The following is a 15,742-nucleotide window of genomic DNA, read 5'->3' as shown; positions in this document are numbered from 1 at the left end:
GGAGATCTGGTACTGGCAAGTTGAATGCATTATGGACCAAGTCCGTTAAGGCTTGAATCCACCAGCTCTCCCCTTGGGAGACTGCTCCAGATTCCTCTGTATCCGGATCTTCGATCCCTGAACCTACTTGGTCCTTGTCCAAGAGGTCGTCCAATTCCCCTGAGGAAAGGACCTCCTCTTCTGAGGGTCCGCGCTCGGGCGACGGAGATCTAATCCGTTTACTGCCCCGCATAGCTGTGGCTATCATTTTTCCCATTCTTTTCTCCATCTCTTTTAAAGAGGTGAGTAATACCTCGTCCGTGACCATCTTAGGGTTGGACTGACCCGCGCCAGCTCCAGATCCCGATGGCCCCAAGGCTCCCTCTGGGGAAAGCAGCGGCATAACTTTGTCCGAGACCTCAGACTCTCTGGGGGAATCCCCACCTCTTGTACCCTCTGACCCGGATGCCATGGTACAATACCGAGGTACACCTGCTAGCTTATTGGTACTTGGAACTATAAATAGTTAATTGCCCAAACACCTGTTTGGGGGATAAAAAAATGCTTCCTCTCCCCTAGATGACTTTTTTTTTTTTTTTTTCAATCTTTTTTTTTTTTTTCGTTTTTGTTTCAAATCCAGGAAAGAAAAAACATTCTGTCCCCCTGAGTAGTATTGCAAAGAAAAACTATGAGATGGAAAAGAAACAGCCTATTTCTAGGCTTGAAAACAGTCTTCTGAAGACTGCAATATCCTTTCTGGCCACTGTGTGTCCTCGGCGCCCCGTGCTGCCGCTCTGGTCTTTCCTCCCCAGTTCCAATGTTTAGAATGAGCTGTTGGAACGAAAAAGGAAGGGCCGCCCCTTCCTTAAGCCACTGACCCGCCCTTCCCCCCTCAGCTAAACGGCGCGAATAGCGCCTATAACACGGGAACGCGCGCGCCGATGGGGGGGGGGGGGTTGGGGGGAAGGGAGCCTCTCTGCTCCATCCTGGAACCACGAGGAGGTCAGCGTTTTGCCTGCTTACAGGCTCTGAGGAGGAAGACTGATGGAGCATCGCCTGGAGGCTTGCAGGTAAGCACAGCTCTCTGACACACACATACACATTATATCACACAGGCCCCACTCAATGCTTTTCCAACACTACAAGGGAGGTCACTTCTTATGGGGAATAATACACATAGAGCCATCCTATCATTAAGATATGTGACTAGTTTGCCAGATGCAGCGCATAACTTTAGGCATGTCCCCTGTGACCCCCCAGAAAAAACCTGCTAAGAACCAAGTTCCGCAAGTTTTCCCCTCACTTACCTGCTCCATGCCGCAGGACTTTGCCAAGCAAGAGGCCCAATCTTCCCCCATCTCCGTGGGGATGTCTAGACCTTCAGGCCCTGGGTTCCTATGAAGGATCCACTGTCCTGGGCCCATATAGCACTCTGGCAACAGAAACATTAGGCACCCAAAGGTTTCTAAGTTCTGGGCCCAGGGTCCAGCTCTCTAAAAAGAAAAGCATTATGGGCTATACCCCAAGGGTTTGGGGTCCGGTTACTGACCACTTTAGCGCTGAGGCCTTTGGACAGAACCGGTTAGCTCACCTAATCCCAAGGATGCGGAGGCAAGCTAAACCATGACCAACACCTAAGACACTGGCGTAAAAACTGAGGTACTCCTCCTATGGGAGGGGGTTATATAGGGAGGGGCATTTCCTGTTTGAGATTGCCAGTGTCCATCACCTGAAGGTACTCCATATAACCCATATAGTAATGAATGCCGCTCTGTGTCCCGTGATGTAACGATAAAGAAAAATACGTCAGCACTTTGAAGGATATCTTTGTTATGGCAGAAACTAGCTGCCATAACCCCGGTATCCTCTTCTTCAGTGGGCAGTCCGGTTTCCAATAGTGGCCTCTGAGGCGGATTTGCACGAGATCACTTTTATCAGTGAAGGGAGAGAGCGATTGAGTCCTTTCTCCTGCTTGGTATGGAGACGAGTGAGGGGAAGTTAGCCGCCACCCACCCGTCTCCATACCATCACAGGGCGGAAAGGGACATTTTTTTTTAATTGCATTTTACTGTAAATATGAGATCTGGGGTCTTTTTGACCCCAGATCTCATATTTAGGAGGTCCTGTCATGCTTTTTTTTTTTTCTATTATAAGGGATGTTTACATTACTTGTAATAGGAATAAAAGTGAAAGTGTAAAAAAAAAAAAAAAAAAAAAAAAAATGTAAATGTGCCCTGTCCTGGCGAGCTCGCGTGCAGAAGGGAACGCATACGTGAGCTGGACCCGCTGATTGGCTCCTGCTGTGTCCAACCACAGCAGAAGCTGGGGCTCCTGTGGCATGCGTGCTTGGAGCCAAAGAAAAAAAAATCAGGTACGGATACTTGATTTTGCGCGTATACATATGTGGGGCAGTCCTTAAGCAGTTAACAGAAGTATATACGCCACATTAATAATTATGCTACTAAAATTAGTGTACTGTAAATTGCCTCCAGTATTGCTCCCGTTTCTTCTTGCTGTAGTCCGCCATTTTTTTAACTTACTTGAATCTTCACTCCCAGGCAAACGGCGGTCTCCCATGCTCTGGCAGTGGACTGTCCCTCAGTGTCCTCACGTCCTATGCAGGAACATGCATAAGTCTTGATGACGTCAGGAGATGTTAGACCACCAGAGTGCAAGAGCTGCTGGGAGCAGTCTATTACTGCAGAGGAGCAGGCAAGTAAAAAGTGCTTTTATCGTTTCCTAGACCTAGTCGGGTAGTTTACCCTTGCAGTGTGAGCAAAGCCACACTGCAAGGAAGAATTTGTTTTCCTTGAGTACAGCTTTAAAATCACAGCTCACCTCCAGAAGGGAAGATGGAGACTGAAGACTTCCTGGAGGAAAATCTGATGCAGTCTGCAAGAAACCAAAGGCTTGGAGGTTTGCCTTTCAGTAAGACAATGACTCACACATAAAACTAAAAACTACTCAATGAAGTTCCCAAAAGGCTGGGTCAAAGTCCAGATTTAAATCAAACAGAAAAATTTGTGGCCAATAATTGTTATAGGCATCATTGCCCAAAATGACATCTTGTCCCCAAAATTTTACTATTATTTAATATATTTTTGTCTTGTGACCTTGGTGTTAGATTATGAAGGTCCCTCCAGCTGGAAAAGCCAAACTCATGCAGTCACTAGCCAACCTAGTGTAGACCTGAAAACCGCCTCAGTCCATGAGTCTCTGCAAAAGCCACGCCCCCGACATTTTGATTTCAAGTTTGCAGTAGGTTGGCTGGACAGGAGTGTGGCGCTTTTTTAATTTCATAGAATTATTTTATCTTGGTTGGACCAGGTTCCAGTCTCCTAAAATCGTACCCTTATTTTCTCACTGGCTGACTTAACTTCACATTTGAAACGCTCAAACCGGGTTTACTTTATTTTAAAATGTTTCAATTGAACATCATTTAGATAAGAAAGCACCGAGCACTGCCACTCAAGCCTTTATAAAATAAAGATGATATTTGTTTAATTAATGCTTAAACAAATATAAAAAACTGTTTCTTAAAATATTTGGCATTGCAATTTAAATTTATGCAAGAATACATAGTAAAAAGCATAGATATTTTAAATGGTAAAAAAAAAAACTGTGTGAAGAGAATGAATAAGCAAAAGGTAATTTAAAAAGAGACTACAGGAAAATTTAACTTTTTTCATTACGTTAATAAGAAATGTTAATGTAAATGAAAGAACCCAAGGCAATGATCAAAAGAAAGTAGAGACAACATTTGGTTATCATCTGTCAATTAAGAGCATTGCTTGCATCTTGCCTTTGTGAAATGGCCCTAGGCTGAAATGTTTAAGAAGTAGCATGTGCTAGAGTGGATTAATACAAATTCAAATAATTCTAATTTTGTGAGGGTGTATGTGTGTGCTTGGGGAAAGGGGGGGAGGGAATTCACTTTCAGCAGACCTTTACAATATTGAATATTATCAGTCCACAATCCCCTGTCGTACATATGATAGCATGGTTTAAAAAATAAAGGTATCCGAAAGTTACATAACCAGTGATAAGGTAAATGATGGGTTGCTTAATTCTTACTTAGGAAATAATTTTCTTTCCTAAAATGGGTATAACATCAAAAACATAAATGGTCGATGTTGTCAGATACAATAGTTAGCGAGGGGATCCATGAACAGATTACATGCCGAGTAAGAGCTGAACTGTTATTTCTGTGACATCAGGGTCTGTTCTGTTTTTTCCTCAGAGCTTAAAAGGCCCATGTTGGGTCTATGGGCAGACGGATGTACACGATTGTGCGCTCTACCTCCAATCTGTCACTTCTGGGTTAAAAAAAACTGGAAATCGATGCAAACCTGTAATGTTTTTTTCCTGACCTAGATGAATTTGAGGATAATAGGATGTAAACAGGGAGGCACCTTTTTGTGTTAAAAAAAAAAAAAAAACAGGGAGGCACATTTGTTTACATTGCCTGCCCATAGTCTAACATCGAACTTCAATTTGGATCTGCATGAAAAGCTGGCAGGCGGATCTAATCAGAAAGCCCATGTAACAGGACCCAAAGACCTGCACATCCAATATAAGTACACAATACCTTATATGATTTGCTGCTCTAATGCAACCTCAGTCCTCAAGTACCCCCAATGGGCCATAGTTACATAGTTATTCAGGTTGAAAAAAGTCCATCCAGTTCAACCATCAAAATAAAAAATAAAAAAATTGACAATCCCATACCCACAGTTGATCCAGAGGAAGGCAAAAAAAAACAAAAAAAAAAAAAACAGCAGAGCATGATCCAATTTGCTACATCAGGGGGAAAAATTCCTTCCTGATCCCCCGAGAGGCAATCGGATTTTCCCTGAATCAACTTTGCCTATAAAAGTTAGTACCCAGTTATATTATGAACATTTAGGAAAGAATCCAGACCTTTCTTAAAGCAATCTACTGAGCTGGCCAGAACCACCTCTGCAGGGAGTCTATTCCACATTTTCACAGCTCTTACTGTGAAGAAGCCTTTCCATATTTTGAGGCAAAATCTTTTCCCCTCTAGATGTAAAGAGTGCCCCTTGTCTTTTTTGTTTACCGTAAAGTGAATAACAACATCAAGTTCACTATATGGACCCCTTATATATTTGTACATGTTGATCATATCCCCCTTATTCTCCTCTTCTCAAGAGTGAATCAAATCTTTCCTCATAGCTGAGCTCCTCCATGCCTCTTATCAGTTTGGTTGCCCTTCTCTGCACTTTCTCCAATTCCCCGATATCCTTTTTGAGAACTGGTGCCCAAAACTGAACTGCATATTCCAGATGAGGTCTTACTAATGATTTGTACAGGAGCAAAATTATATCTCTCTCTCTGGAGTCCATACCTCTCTTAAAACAAGAAAGGACTTTGCTCACTTCGGAAACCGCATCCTGGCATTGCATGTCATTGAGCTTATGATCTACCAAAACCCCCAGCAGGTCCTTCTCCACTACGGGTCCCTCCAGTTGTACTCCCCCTAGTATGTATGATGCATGCATATTCTTACCCCCAAGTGCATAACTTCACATTTATCAACATTAAACCTCATCTGCCACATAGTCTCCCAATTAGACAGGGCATTAAGGTCAGCTTGTAAATTGGAGACATCCTGTAAAGACGTTATTCCACTGGATAACTTGGTGTCATCTGCAAAGTTAGAAATTTTACTTTTGATCTCAGACCCAATATCATTTATAAAGATATTAAAAAGTAAGGGTCCCATGTTTTCCTTTACTTTGCACAGCTGCTTTAAATCAATATCAATGACATGGTATTATTATTATTTTATCTAAGTAAAGTTGCCAAAACATGGCCCGTTGGGGTTACTTGAGGACTGAGTTTGAGAACCACTGCTCTAATGGGTGCATGAGCTCAGCTATATTTTTTGGGTGCCAGTCTTCCCAGTCACTAGCCAGATTTCACTTTCAGTATAAATGATATACTTTGTGCATTTTACATTTTCACACTGGACTGTTCATTTCAACAGGAAGTAGGAACAATAGTTCATATACTTGCTCCTTGAGTATGTTGTGGCAGCACCATCAAGATAAAATAGTTCTCACTTAGAAAAAGCTGGCCAGGTCTCTACAAATGTATGAAATATCTTTCAAGACTATACTTTCACATATCTGTCCACCCATCTATAGATTACAGAGCAAACCATGCAGTCTCTGTGTTGCAGTTATAAGCTCTAGGAATAAAATGTAGACGAAAACAGCAGTTATTCGAGAAGATATGTAAAATTAGGCTAGCATAGCGCACAATTACATTCTTGAACAGTGGAGTTTCTAATCAATAATCCTTTTAATAGCACACACAATTACCAATTTAAAAAAATAATAAGGGAAAGGCCAAAAGGTAGCATAATAAAACCAGGAAAAAAAAAAAACTTACAAGAATAACCCTCTTTCAGGTAGTTCCACCCTTAGCGGCCCCTCCGCTCACCTGCGTACAGGCTTGTATGAAAGCCATAAGCTACTACTGTCATGACCGTACAAGTGTTTCTAGAAAGTGGTATTCAGCTCAGAGCAGAGGCAGCATGAACCAACCTTCACTGGTGTCAATAGAAGCAATATAAACCCTCAGCATTGGTATCGGCCTCAATAATAAACCACCCTTTCATCAGTGTCTGTGGGGCATGGTAAGAAATTATAAACCATCTCCCCCTTACTGTGGTTAGTGGCAGCAATATTAATTTCTCTTTCATTGGCATTAGACATGGCTGTCTAAGTCACGGGCTACCAGTTGGGTCAACCCTGCTTTAGATTACGTTTACTAGGGCAAGCAAATTAATGACATTTTTCTTCAGCAGCCCCCTGCACTGAATTTTCAGCAAGCAAAAATGGATGAACTTGCTACTCTAAAAAGTTGGTTCAATAGTTTTGCCATGCATAAGGAAGATTAAGGACAGGTGTGTCCAAAGGAATAAAGATCAAAAGGATCGCCAATACCAGTTGACCGCAATAAAAATACAGAATGGATTTTGCCATTGTATAAAACTAATAAAAGTAGCCGAGATATCCTGTGTCACAGATCAGGGATACAGAAATAAGGGAAGTGAGCCAGTGCGCTGACAAGTTAACACGTACACCTAAAGTTCCCCAACCCAGACACAGGCAGCAGCACACACAGCATGCAATTCTATCAGCCACCACTAGAGGGAGAATCACCTAAACTCTAGTTGGCTGGACCACACAGAGGCAGACACAAAGCAACCTTTTAAGCAAAGTGTGCCAAAAAAAATTCTAAGAAATTGAGAGAGCCATTAACATAAAAGATTTAAACTATACACTCTTAACAACAAAAATAATTTTTATAAATGCTTAAAAAAAATTGAAAAACAGAACGATTATGTTCTGGAGCAAAGGGTAAGTTATGATTTACTTTACCACTTTCAATGGTAAAGTGATGGATAACTTACCCTTGTTCCAGAACACATGTGCGTCAATGTAAGTATGGCAAGGTTGAAATGAATAGGCCAGACATGATTTCTGCAAAATATACAGCTGGAAATAAAGTATGAGGCGATAAAGTGCTCTCAGATCAGCCCCAGTATCTGCACCTTTACACCTACAGATCAGCCCCAGTATCTGCACATTTACACCTACAGATCAGCCCCAATTTATGCATTTTCACACTTAAGATCAGTTCAATTTGTGGCCCTTCACACCTCAGATCACCCCAGTTCCTGCACCATCACTACTTTTAGAAAACACTTTCAGCCTAGGTTCACACTACTGTGAGGCGATGTACTGTGAGTTTGATCCTTTTTTTGTCCTGGGTGAGGTGCGAATTTGCCTTGCATTTTGAGGTGGACAGGTGTAAATTTACTGCAAATTTTAGGAGGTAGACAGTTAACAATGTGCAGAGATGTGAACTGTGTGCTGCAAGTTCAATTGAAGCTTATGAAGATAAAATTTGCACAGAACCATAGGAATTTGCATCGCACCCAACGTGCAAAGGGCCCTATTTTTCCGCAACGCATAGATGTAAACCAGAGCCATGGAATACTATGCTTTTTACATGACCTGTGAATCTGTGTGCTCCTAAACGCATCAAACCCTTTGTAAATTGGCATCAGTGTGAACCCAGGCTCAAAGAAAATAATCCATCCTGGGAGTGAAAAACTGAAATCTGAGAGATAAAGCTGCCAACACTCAATTTGTGATACTAAACTCAAAATTTAATAAAATAGTATACTGCAGGGTTTGACAAATTTGTTGGAATCTAGGAGCCAGCTAAAAAAGTTAGGAGCCAGAAAACGCGCCCCGTTACGCCAAGCTCACACGCAGAAGCGAACGCATACGTGGATAGCGCCCGCATAGGTAAACGGTATTCAAACCACACATGAGGCATCGTCGCGATTGGTAGAGCGAGAGCAATAATTCTAGCCCTAGACCTCCTCTAACTCAAAACATGCAACCTGTAGAATTTTTTAGACGTCACCTATGGAGATTTTAAAGGGTAAAAATTTGTTGCCATTCCACAAGCGGACGCAATTTTGAAGCGTCACATGTTGGGTATCAATTTACTTGGCGTAACATTAGCTTTCACAATATAAAAAAAAAAATTGTGCTAACTTTACTGTTGTCTTATTTTTTTATTAAAAAAGTGTATTTTTTCCCCAAAAAAGTGCGCTTGTAAGAGCGCTGTGCAAATACGGTGTGACAAAGTATTGCAACGACCGCCATTTTATTCTCTAGGGTAGGGTGTTAGAATAAAAAAATATATATCATGTTTGGGGGTTCTAATTAGAGGGAAGGAGATGGCAGTGAAAACGGTGAAAAACACATTAAAACTGCTGTTTTACTTGTAATGCCAACGGCCACCACAAGATGGCGCCAGATCACAGAAGGTAGCTTAGGCCTGCAGAGGGCCGCAAAGCCGCGGCCTCAATTTCCGGTGGGGGGAGCACGGAGACAAAGGATCCTGTGTCTCCGTGTGCCCCCACCTCGCGATCGCGGCGGGCCCGCCGGTAATTGAGGCCGCGGCTTTATGCCCTTCTGCAGGCCTAAGCTTCCCCGGGCGCCATATGGGAATACACAAATAACAAACATAGAATAAAGTGCCAAGTGCAAAAAGTGCACAGAAAACCACCAAGTGAACTGTAGCATACCAATAAACCATTTTTTTTTTATAAATAAAAACAACACCTTCCAAAAAACAACCGTCCAAAAAAGTATATTCCAGCTTCTAGTGCAGCAATATCGTCTCTTGTCTATTCCCACCACCTCCACTCACATGCAATAAAGCCTCTAGCTTCTTACCAAATGCTGTGGACCATTAAGCGTAAAATGATCAGAAGCGCCTTAACACAAGATGCCTCCAGTGGTATTCAAAACGCAAACATATCCATCAATGTCCAATGTTACCAGCAAGCAACAAAGGGATAAAAAGTGCAGATCATGGTGTAGTATTAAAAAAACAAAAACAAAAAAAAAACACTTTATTAAAATCTAATACACACTTACAAGACAAATCTTCAACACCACATTAGTAACATCCGCAACGCATCAAAACAGGCAGTTCCTCCACCAAACCTTCGCAGGCATCATGCATGACAAGTTGCTGCCAAGCATGGTCCCAAAGAGTTCCATCCCCACTCTACATCATGGTCCGTTCATTCTGAGTGCAGGACAGAAACTAAAATGTGGGGCACTGGGATGGAGCAGGTCTGGAGGAGGAAGTTTCGTCCTCCTCCGACTCCAATTGCCGGGGCCAGGAGGCAGGGTAAGCATGTGACTGGTTGCTAGGTAGCCTGGCAGTCCTCGCAATCAACCACTATAGATAACAGAAGTGGGCAGTAGGGGAGCCTGTGTTAAAGTGTTGAAACACCGAATATTTTCACCCACTGTGCTTTTAGCCAGCATTGTCCGCAATACCGACCGTTGGCAACTAGGCCAACATAAATGCAGCTGTGTGCCGGGGTGGGAGGGAGTTGTTGTTGATCCCTGCGCTAAGCGATCTTCCCACGCATCTGAGATTCCTCAAACCCCATAGGCCTACACCAGACACGCGACTTTTGAAGTAGACTGCCAGCTTACTGGCTTGCTAGGCAACCACAAATGCCTCTACTACCATCAATGAGATATGTTCCTGTCTATTGCAGATATGATAACTTACTCACACAGTGCCACCAATGTGCATACCATCATATTGGCTGTAATGTTCTATGTCAGCACACTGCAGCAATTACAAAGATCAGCAGCAAATTTACAACCTGGCATATGGGCACAAGGTAATACAAACAGTCTAAGAGTTGTGAGTTGTTTGCATAGTGCAAAGGAGGACAACTTATTAATTTTTATATTCAACATCCCTGGATAGCCAGCGCATATAAATACTGTATGTACAGAAGTAAAAAAATTACAAGAGAAAGAAAACGAAAAACAGAAATACCGACTAATGGCAATACATTTTTTTTTTTATCATTTATCAATAACTGCTTTCAAACACGCTCAAGGTGAACTACACCGCTCATTTTCAAGCCATGTAATTAATAGAGGGAACGACGTGGGACAGGCTCTTTCCCCTTGGCCAATCCCCTTTGACAGTGGTACCCTGCTGGGTATGAAGACAGGCTTTTTACCTCTGAAGTGGCAATAGGTTATATAGTCCAGCTGGTTATTATGGCTAGGTCAAAGTTAGGATTTCGGACAACAGCACATCATCCCAATTGCAGCAAGTGCAAACACACCAGGGTTGCGACACAGACAGAATTTGATTGACAGCAGTAGGAGCCAATGGCCCAGTGAAAAGGGACAGAGTCGGTAGAGCTTCTGCTCTCATGCACAGCGCTGGATCGGTAATGGGCTCAACCAAGTAAAAGGGGGGACGTTGGGGTGCAGATTCTGCCGCAGACAATTTTTTACCTTAAAAGCATAGAATGCATTAAGGTAAGAAAAAAAAAAAAAAAACACACCATTAAGGCTTTAAAAAAAAAAAAAAAAAATGGGAAATGCACTACGACATTGACTCCGTTATGATTCTACCCCAAACCTGTACACATTCTCGCTGAGGAAGAAAAAAATCCTTGAACCCTAGTAGGCTTTTAAATTCTCAGTTTCAGAATTTGCCACACTTCTTGCATGGTGGATTTGTAGTCACCTTGACTAAGTGAGAAGATCCAGTGAGTCCCTGACAGAAGACTAAAACCTTTTACAAACAAATAAAACATTTTTTTTATCCTTTACCTGAGTAATTGTCCAGTGATGGGCAAAAAATGACTGTTCAGTCATGTAAAGACAGACACGAGACACTCTTGTTTTGCTTAGTCGAGAATTAAGTTTATTACTCTGCATCCATGCTAACTTCTCTGTAGAAAACCCTATTTAAAATTAAGAAATAGTAAAAATAAGTAAACATTAGCTTGTTTAGTAGCTACACACCCAAGCTAAACCGACAGATACAGACAGTGGCAAGGCTAACAAACATTTTTGCCCGAGATCATTTTGAGAATTCTAGGTACAAATTGCGCTAGGAGTTCAAAATAGGCATCAGTTTTTAAAGGAAATATTTTTTTCAGCCTGTGGGCATGTATTTGGGGGGGGGGGGGATTGGGGAGTGCTGGTAAATAATATAGAGTCTGCTGGGAGGTGGGGTGTATTTCGGTATCGTTTGAAGGGAGATTACCGTATTTAATTTGTAACCAACGGCATTGCATGTGGATTACTTAGGGGAGTTAGCTAGATTTTTGGTCTTGTCTAAACTAAAGTGACCAGATTTTTTAAACGAAATCCGCCTACTAGCCTGTCAAGTTTTCTGGGCCCTGACTACTACTGGGTGGGGAGCGGAGGACGATCAATCCCTCGGGGGAAGGCAAGGAGATAAACAGGCAGGCGGCTGGCCGGGACTTGGCAGAAGAACATGCGAGTGGAGCTTAATGGGCATGCACCTGAAACTGAAGAAATAATAGGATTTTTGTACTCACCGTAAAATCCATTTCTCTGAGTTCATGGACCGACACAGCAGCCTTTGACCTTGGGGTATTATATCCTTCCTTCCAGGAGAGTTAGGCAGAAAAACAGCACTTTAAGTGTTAACACTTTCCTCAGTACAGCTCCTCCCAGGAGGCGTGGTCCCCCGGGTATAACCCACACTCTGCCTCAGCAGCTCCAGTTCGTAACAAGCAGTACAAACAGAGGGGTGGGTGCTGTGTCCGTCCATGAAATGGATTTTACGGTGAGTACAAAAATCCTATTACAGGGAGTGCAGAATTATTAGGCAAATGAGTATTTTGACCACATCATCCTCTTTATGCATGTTGTCTTACTCCGAGCTGTATAGGCTCGAAAGCCTACTACCAATTAAGCATATTAGGTGATGTGCATCTCTGTAATGAGAAGGGGTGTGGTCTAATGACATCAACACCCTATATCGGGTGTGCAGAATTATTAGTCAACTTCCTTTCCTTTGGCAAAATGGGTCAAAAGAAGGACTTGACAGGCTCAGAAAAGTCAAAAATAGTGAGATATCTTGCAGAGGGATGCAGCACTCTTAAAATTGCAAAGCTTCTGAAGCGTGATCATCGAACAATCAAGCGTTTCATTCAAAATAGTCAACAGGGTCGCAAGAAGCGTGTGGAAAAACCAAGGCGCAAAATAACTGCCCATGAACTGTGAAAAGTCAAGCGTGCAGCTGCCAAGATGCCACTTGCCACCAGTTTGGCCATATTTCAGAGCTGCAACATCACTGGAGTGCCCAAAAGCACAAGGTGTGCAATACTCAGAGACATGGCCAAGGTAAGAAAGGCTGAAAGACGACCACTGAACAAGACACACAAGCTGAAACGTCAAGACTGGGCCAAGAAATATCTCAAGAATGATTTTTCTAAGGTTTTATGGACTGATGAAATGAGAGTGAGTCTTGATGGGCCAGATGGATGGGCCCGTGGCTGGATTGGTAAAGGGCAGAGAGCTCCAGTCCGACTCAGACGCCAGCAAGGTGGAGGTGGAGTACTGGTTTGGGCTGGTATCATCAAAGATGAGCTTGTGGGGCCTTTTCGGGTTGAGGATGGAGTCAAGCTCAACTCCCAGTCCTACTGCCAGTTTCTGGAAGACACCTTCTTCAAGCAGTGGTACAGGAAGAAGTCTGCATCCTTCAAGAAATTATGATTTTCATGCAGGACAATGCTCCAGCACACGCGTCCAAGTACTCCACAGCGTGGCTGGCAAGAAATGGTATAAAAGAAGAAAAACTAATGACATGGCCTCCTTGTTCACCTGATCTGAACCCCATTGAGAACCTGTGGTCCATCATCAAATGTGAGATTTACAAGGAGGGAAAACAGTACACCTCTCTGAACAGTGTCTGGGAGGCTGTGGTTGCTGCTGCACGCAATGTTGATGGTGAACAGATCAAAACACTGACAGAATCCATGGATGGCAGGCTTTTGAGTGTCCTTGCAAAGAAAGGTGGCTATATTGGTCACTGATTTGTTTTTGTTTTGTTTTTGAATGTCAGAAATGTATATTTGTGAATGTTGAGATGTTATATTGGTTTCACTGGTAAAAATAAATAATTGAAATGGGTATATATTTTTTTTTTGTTAAGTTGCCTAATAATTATGCACAGTAATAGTCACCTGCACACACAGATATTCCCCCAAAATAGCTAAAACTAAAAACAAACTAAAAACTACTTCCAAAAATATTCAGCTTTGATATTAATGAGTTTTTTGGGTTCATTGAGAACATGGTTGTTGTTCAATAATAAAATTAATCCTCAAAAATACAACTTGCCTAATAATTCTGCACTCCCTGTATTTTCTCTTCCGTTCATGGACGGACACAGCACCCTTTGACCTTAGGGACGTCCCCAAGCAGTGTCAAAAAAAAATTGAGGGGTGGGAAAACAATACAGCAAACCAAGCTACAGCCTAAACAAAAAAACAGAGTTTTCCAACGGAGGAACTCCAACCTTAAACTGCCGCCTGTAAAACCTTGCGGCCGAAGGAGGCATCCGAACATGCACTCACATCCACCTTGTAAAATTCTGAGAAGGTATGGATTGACGACCAGGTCGCTGCCTTACACACCTGTGACACAGACGCTTGATGACGGAAAGCCCAAGAGGCACCAATCGCTCTGGTCGAATGCACCGCAACCTAAAAGGGAGGCACCCGCCCCTTCAGGGCATAGGCCCGAAGCACAACCTGTCGGATCCACCTAGAAATGGTTGCCGACGAGACCGACAGACCTTTTTTAGGACCATTCACCAACACGAACAGTGAGTCCGACTTCCGGAACGGAGCTGTAGCAGATAAGTACACACGTAGGGCCCGAACCACATCCAGGGAATGTAAAGAGGCCTCCTTCGGGTTTTCGGCCGAGGACATAAGGATGATAACACAATGTCCTCATTAATGTGAAAAGCCGAAACAACCTTTGGGAGGTTGGCAGCACCACCTTATCCTCATGGATGACCAAGTAGGGAGCCTTGCAGGCCGCCAGTTCAGACACCCGTCTGACTGAGGTAATTGCCACCAGAAAAAACACCTTCTGTGACAGAGTCAACAAAGGGATCTTTCGAATGTCCTCAAAGGGAGCTTCTTGGAGCACCGAGAGGACTAAATTCAGGTCCCATGGGGCAGTGGTGGACGCACAGGAGGAGCCACATGCCGGACCCCCTGCACAAACGTTACGCACCAAGGAGTGCGCTGCCAAGGTTTGCTGAAAGTAAACAGCTAGAGCCGAAATCTGACTCTTAACCGTACTCAAGGCGAGAGCCTGATCCACTCCCCGCTGTAATAACAGCAGAATCCGGGACATCACGTATGTACGGGGGTGCCATCTCATCTCCTCACACATAGAGATGTAAGCCCTCCACGTACGAAGGTAAATCCTTTGTGAAGTAGACTTCCGTGCACGCAGCATGGTAGAAACCACTGAGCCCGACATGCCCCGGTCCTTCGGTACCTTTGCCAGCGACTGTAAAGCAGGGTGGAAGATCGGACCCTGCGACAGAAGATCTTCTCTCAGGGGTAGACCACCAGACGCACCAGGTCCGTGTACCAGGAGCGGCGCGGCCAATCTGGGGCGAGGGATTGTTGGAATCCCTTCAGCTTCCACTCTGCGCAGCAGGCGAGGAAGAAGCTTCAGAGGAGGGAAGGCGTAAATTAGGCGATAGGGACCCCAAGGTGCCAACGCGTCTGATGCGTCCGCCCACGGGTCCATTGATCTGGCCATGAACCGTGACACCTTCCGATTGAGACGGGACGCTAGAAGGTCCATGTCTAGAGTGCCCCACTTTTGGCACAGGCTCTGAAACACCTTCGGGTGAAGTGACCACTCTCCTTGGTCTAGTGTTTGGCGACTTAGGTAGTCGGTTTGCCAATACTGTACTCCCGGAATGTACACGGCCGATAGAGCCGGAAAGGACCTCTCGGCCCACCGAAGGATGTGCACGACTTCCATCGCTGCAGCCAAGCTCCGTGTGCCTCCCTGATGAGACGTACGCCATGGCCGTGGCGTTGTCAGACTGGATCCTGACCGGTCGGCCCTGCAGATCCAGGGACCACCTGGCAAGGCACAGCTTGATTGCTCGGAGCTCCAGTACATTGATTGGAAGGCGGGACTCCTCCGTCCAGCGCCCCTGGGCTGACTGGGTGCCCCAAACGCCCCCCCCAACCGGAGGCGCTGGCATCCGTCGTGACCACTGTCCAATGGCACGGTAGAAACGACTTTCCGGTCCGAAGCACCGGAGACGTCAGCCACCACACCAGGGAAGACTTGACCAGGTGACT

General features: G+C 44.0%; 1 protein-coding gene across 1 annotated transcript in view; it reads right to left on the bottom strand.

Moving 5' to 3' along the window:
• The window catches only part of TEX10 (testis expressed 10), an 89,258-nt gene that overhangs the window by 26,761 nt on the left and 46,755 nt on the right, over positions 1-15,742 (bottom strand). Inside the window, exon 10 of the mRNA XM_040353339.1 lies at positions 11,193-11,326. Coding sequence (XP_040209273.1) covers positions 11,193-11,326 — 134 coding nt within the window. The remainder of the gene's footprint in view (positions 1-11,192; positions 11,327-15,742) is intronic.

Source organism: Rana temporaria, chromosome 5 (genome assembly GCF_905171775.1).
Source record: "Rana temporaria chromosome 5, aRanTem1.1, whole genome shotgun sequence".
Taxonomy (NCBI): Eukaryota; Metazoa; Chordata; class Amphibia; order Anura; family Ranidae; genus Rana; species Rana temporaria.
The sequence above is the reverse complement of the archived record's forward strand: the minus strand, read 5'-3'. Positions and strand labels throughout refer to the sequence as shown.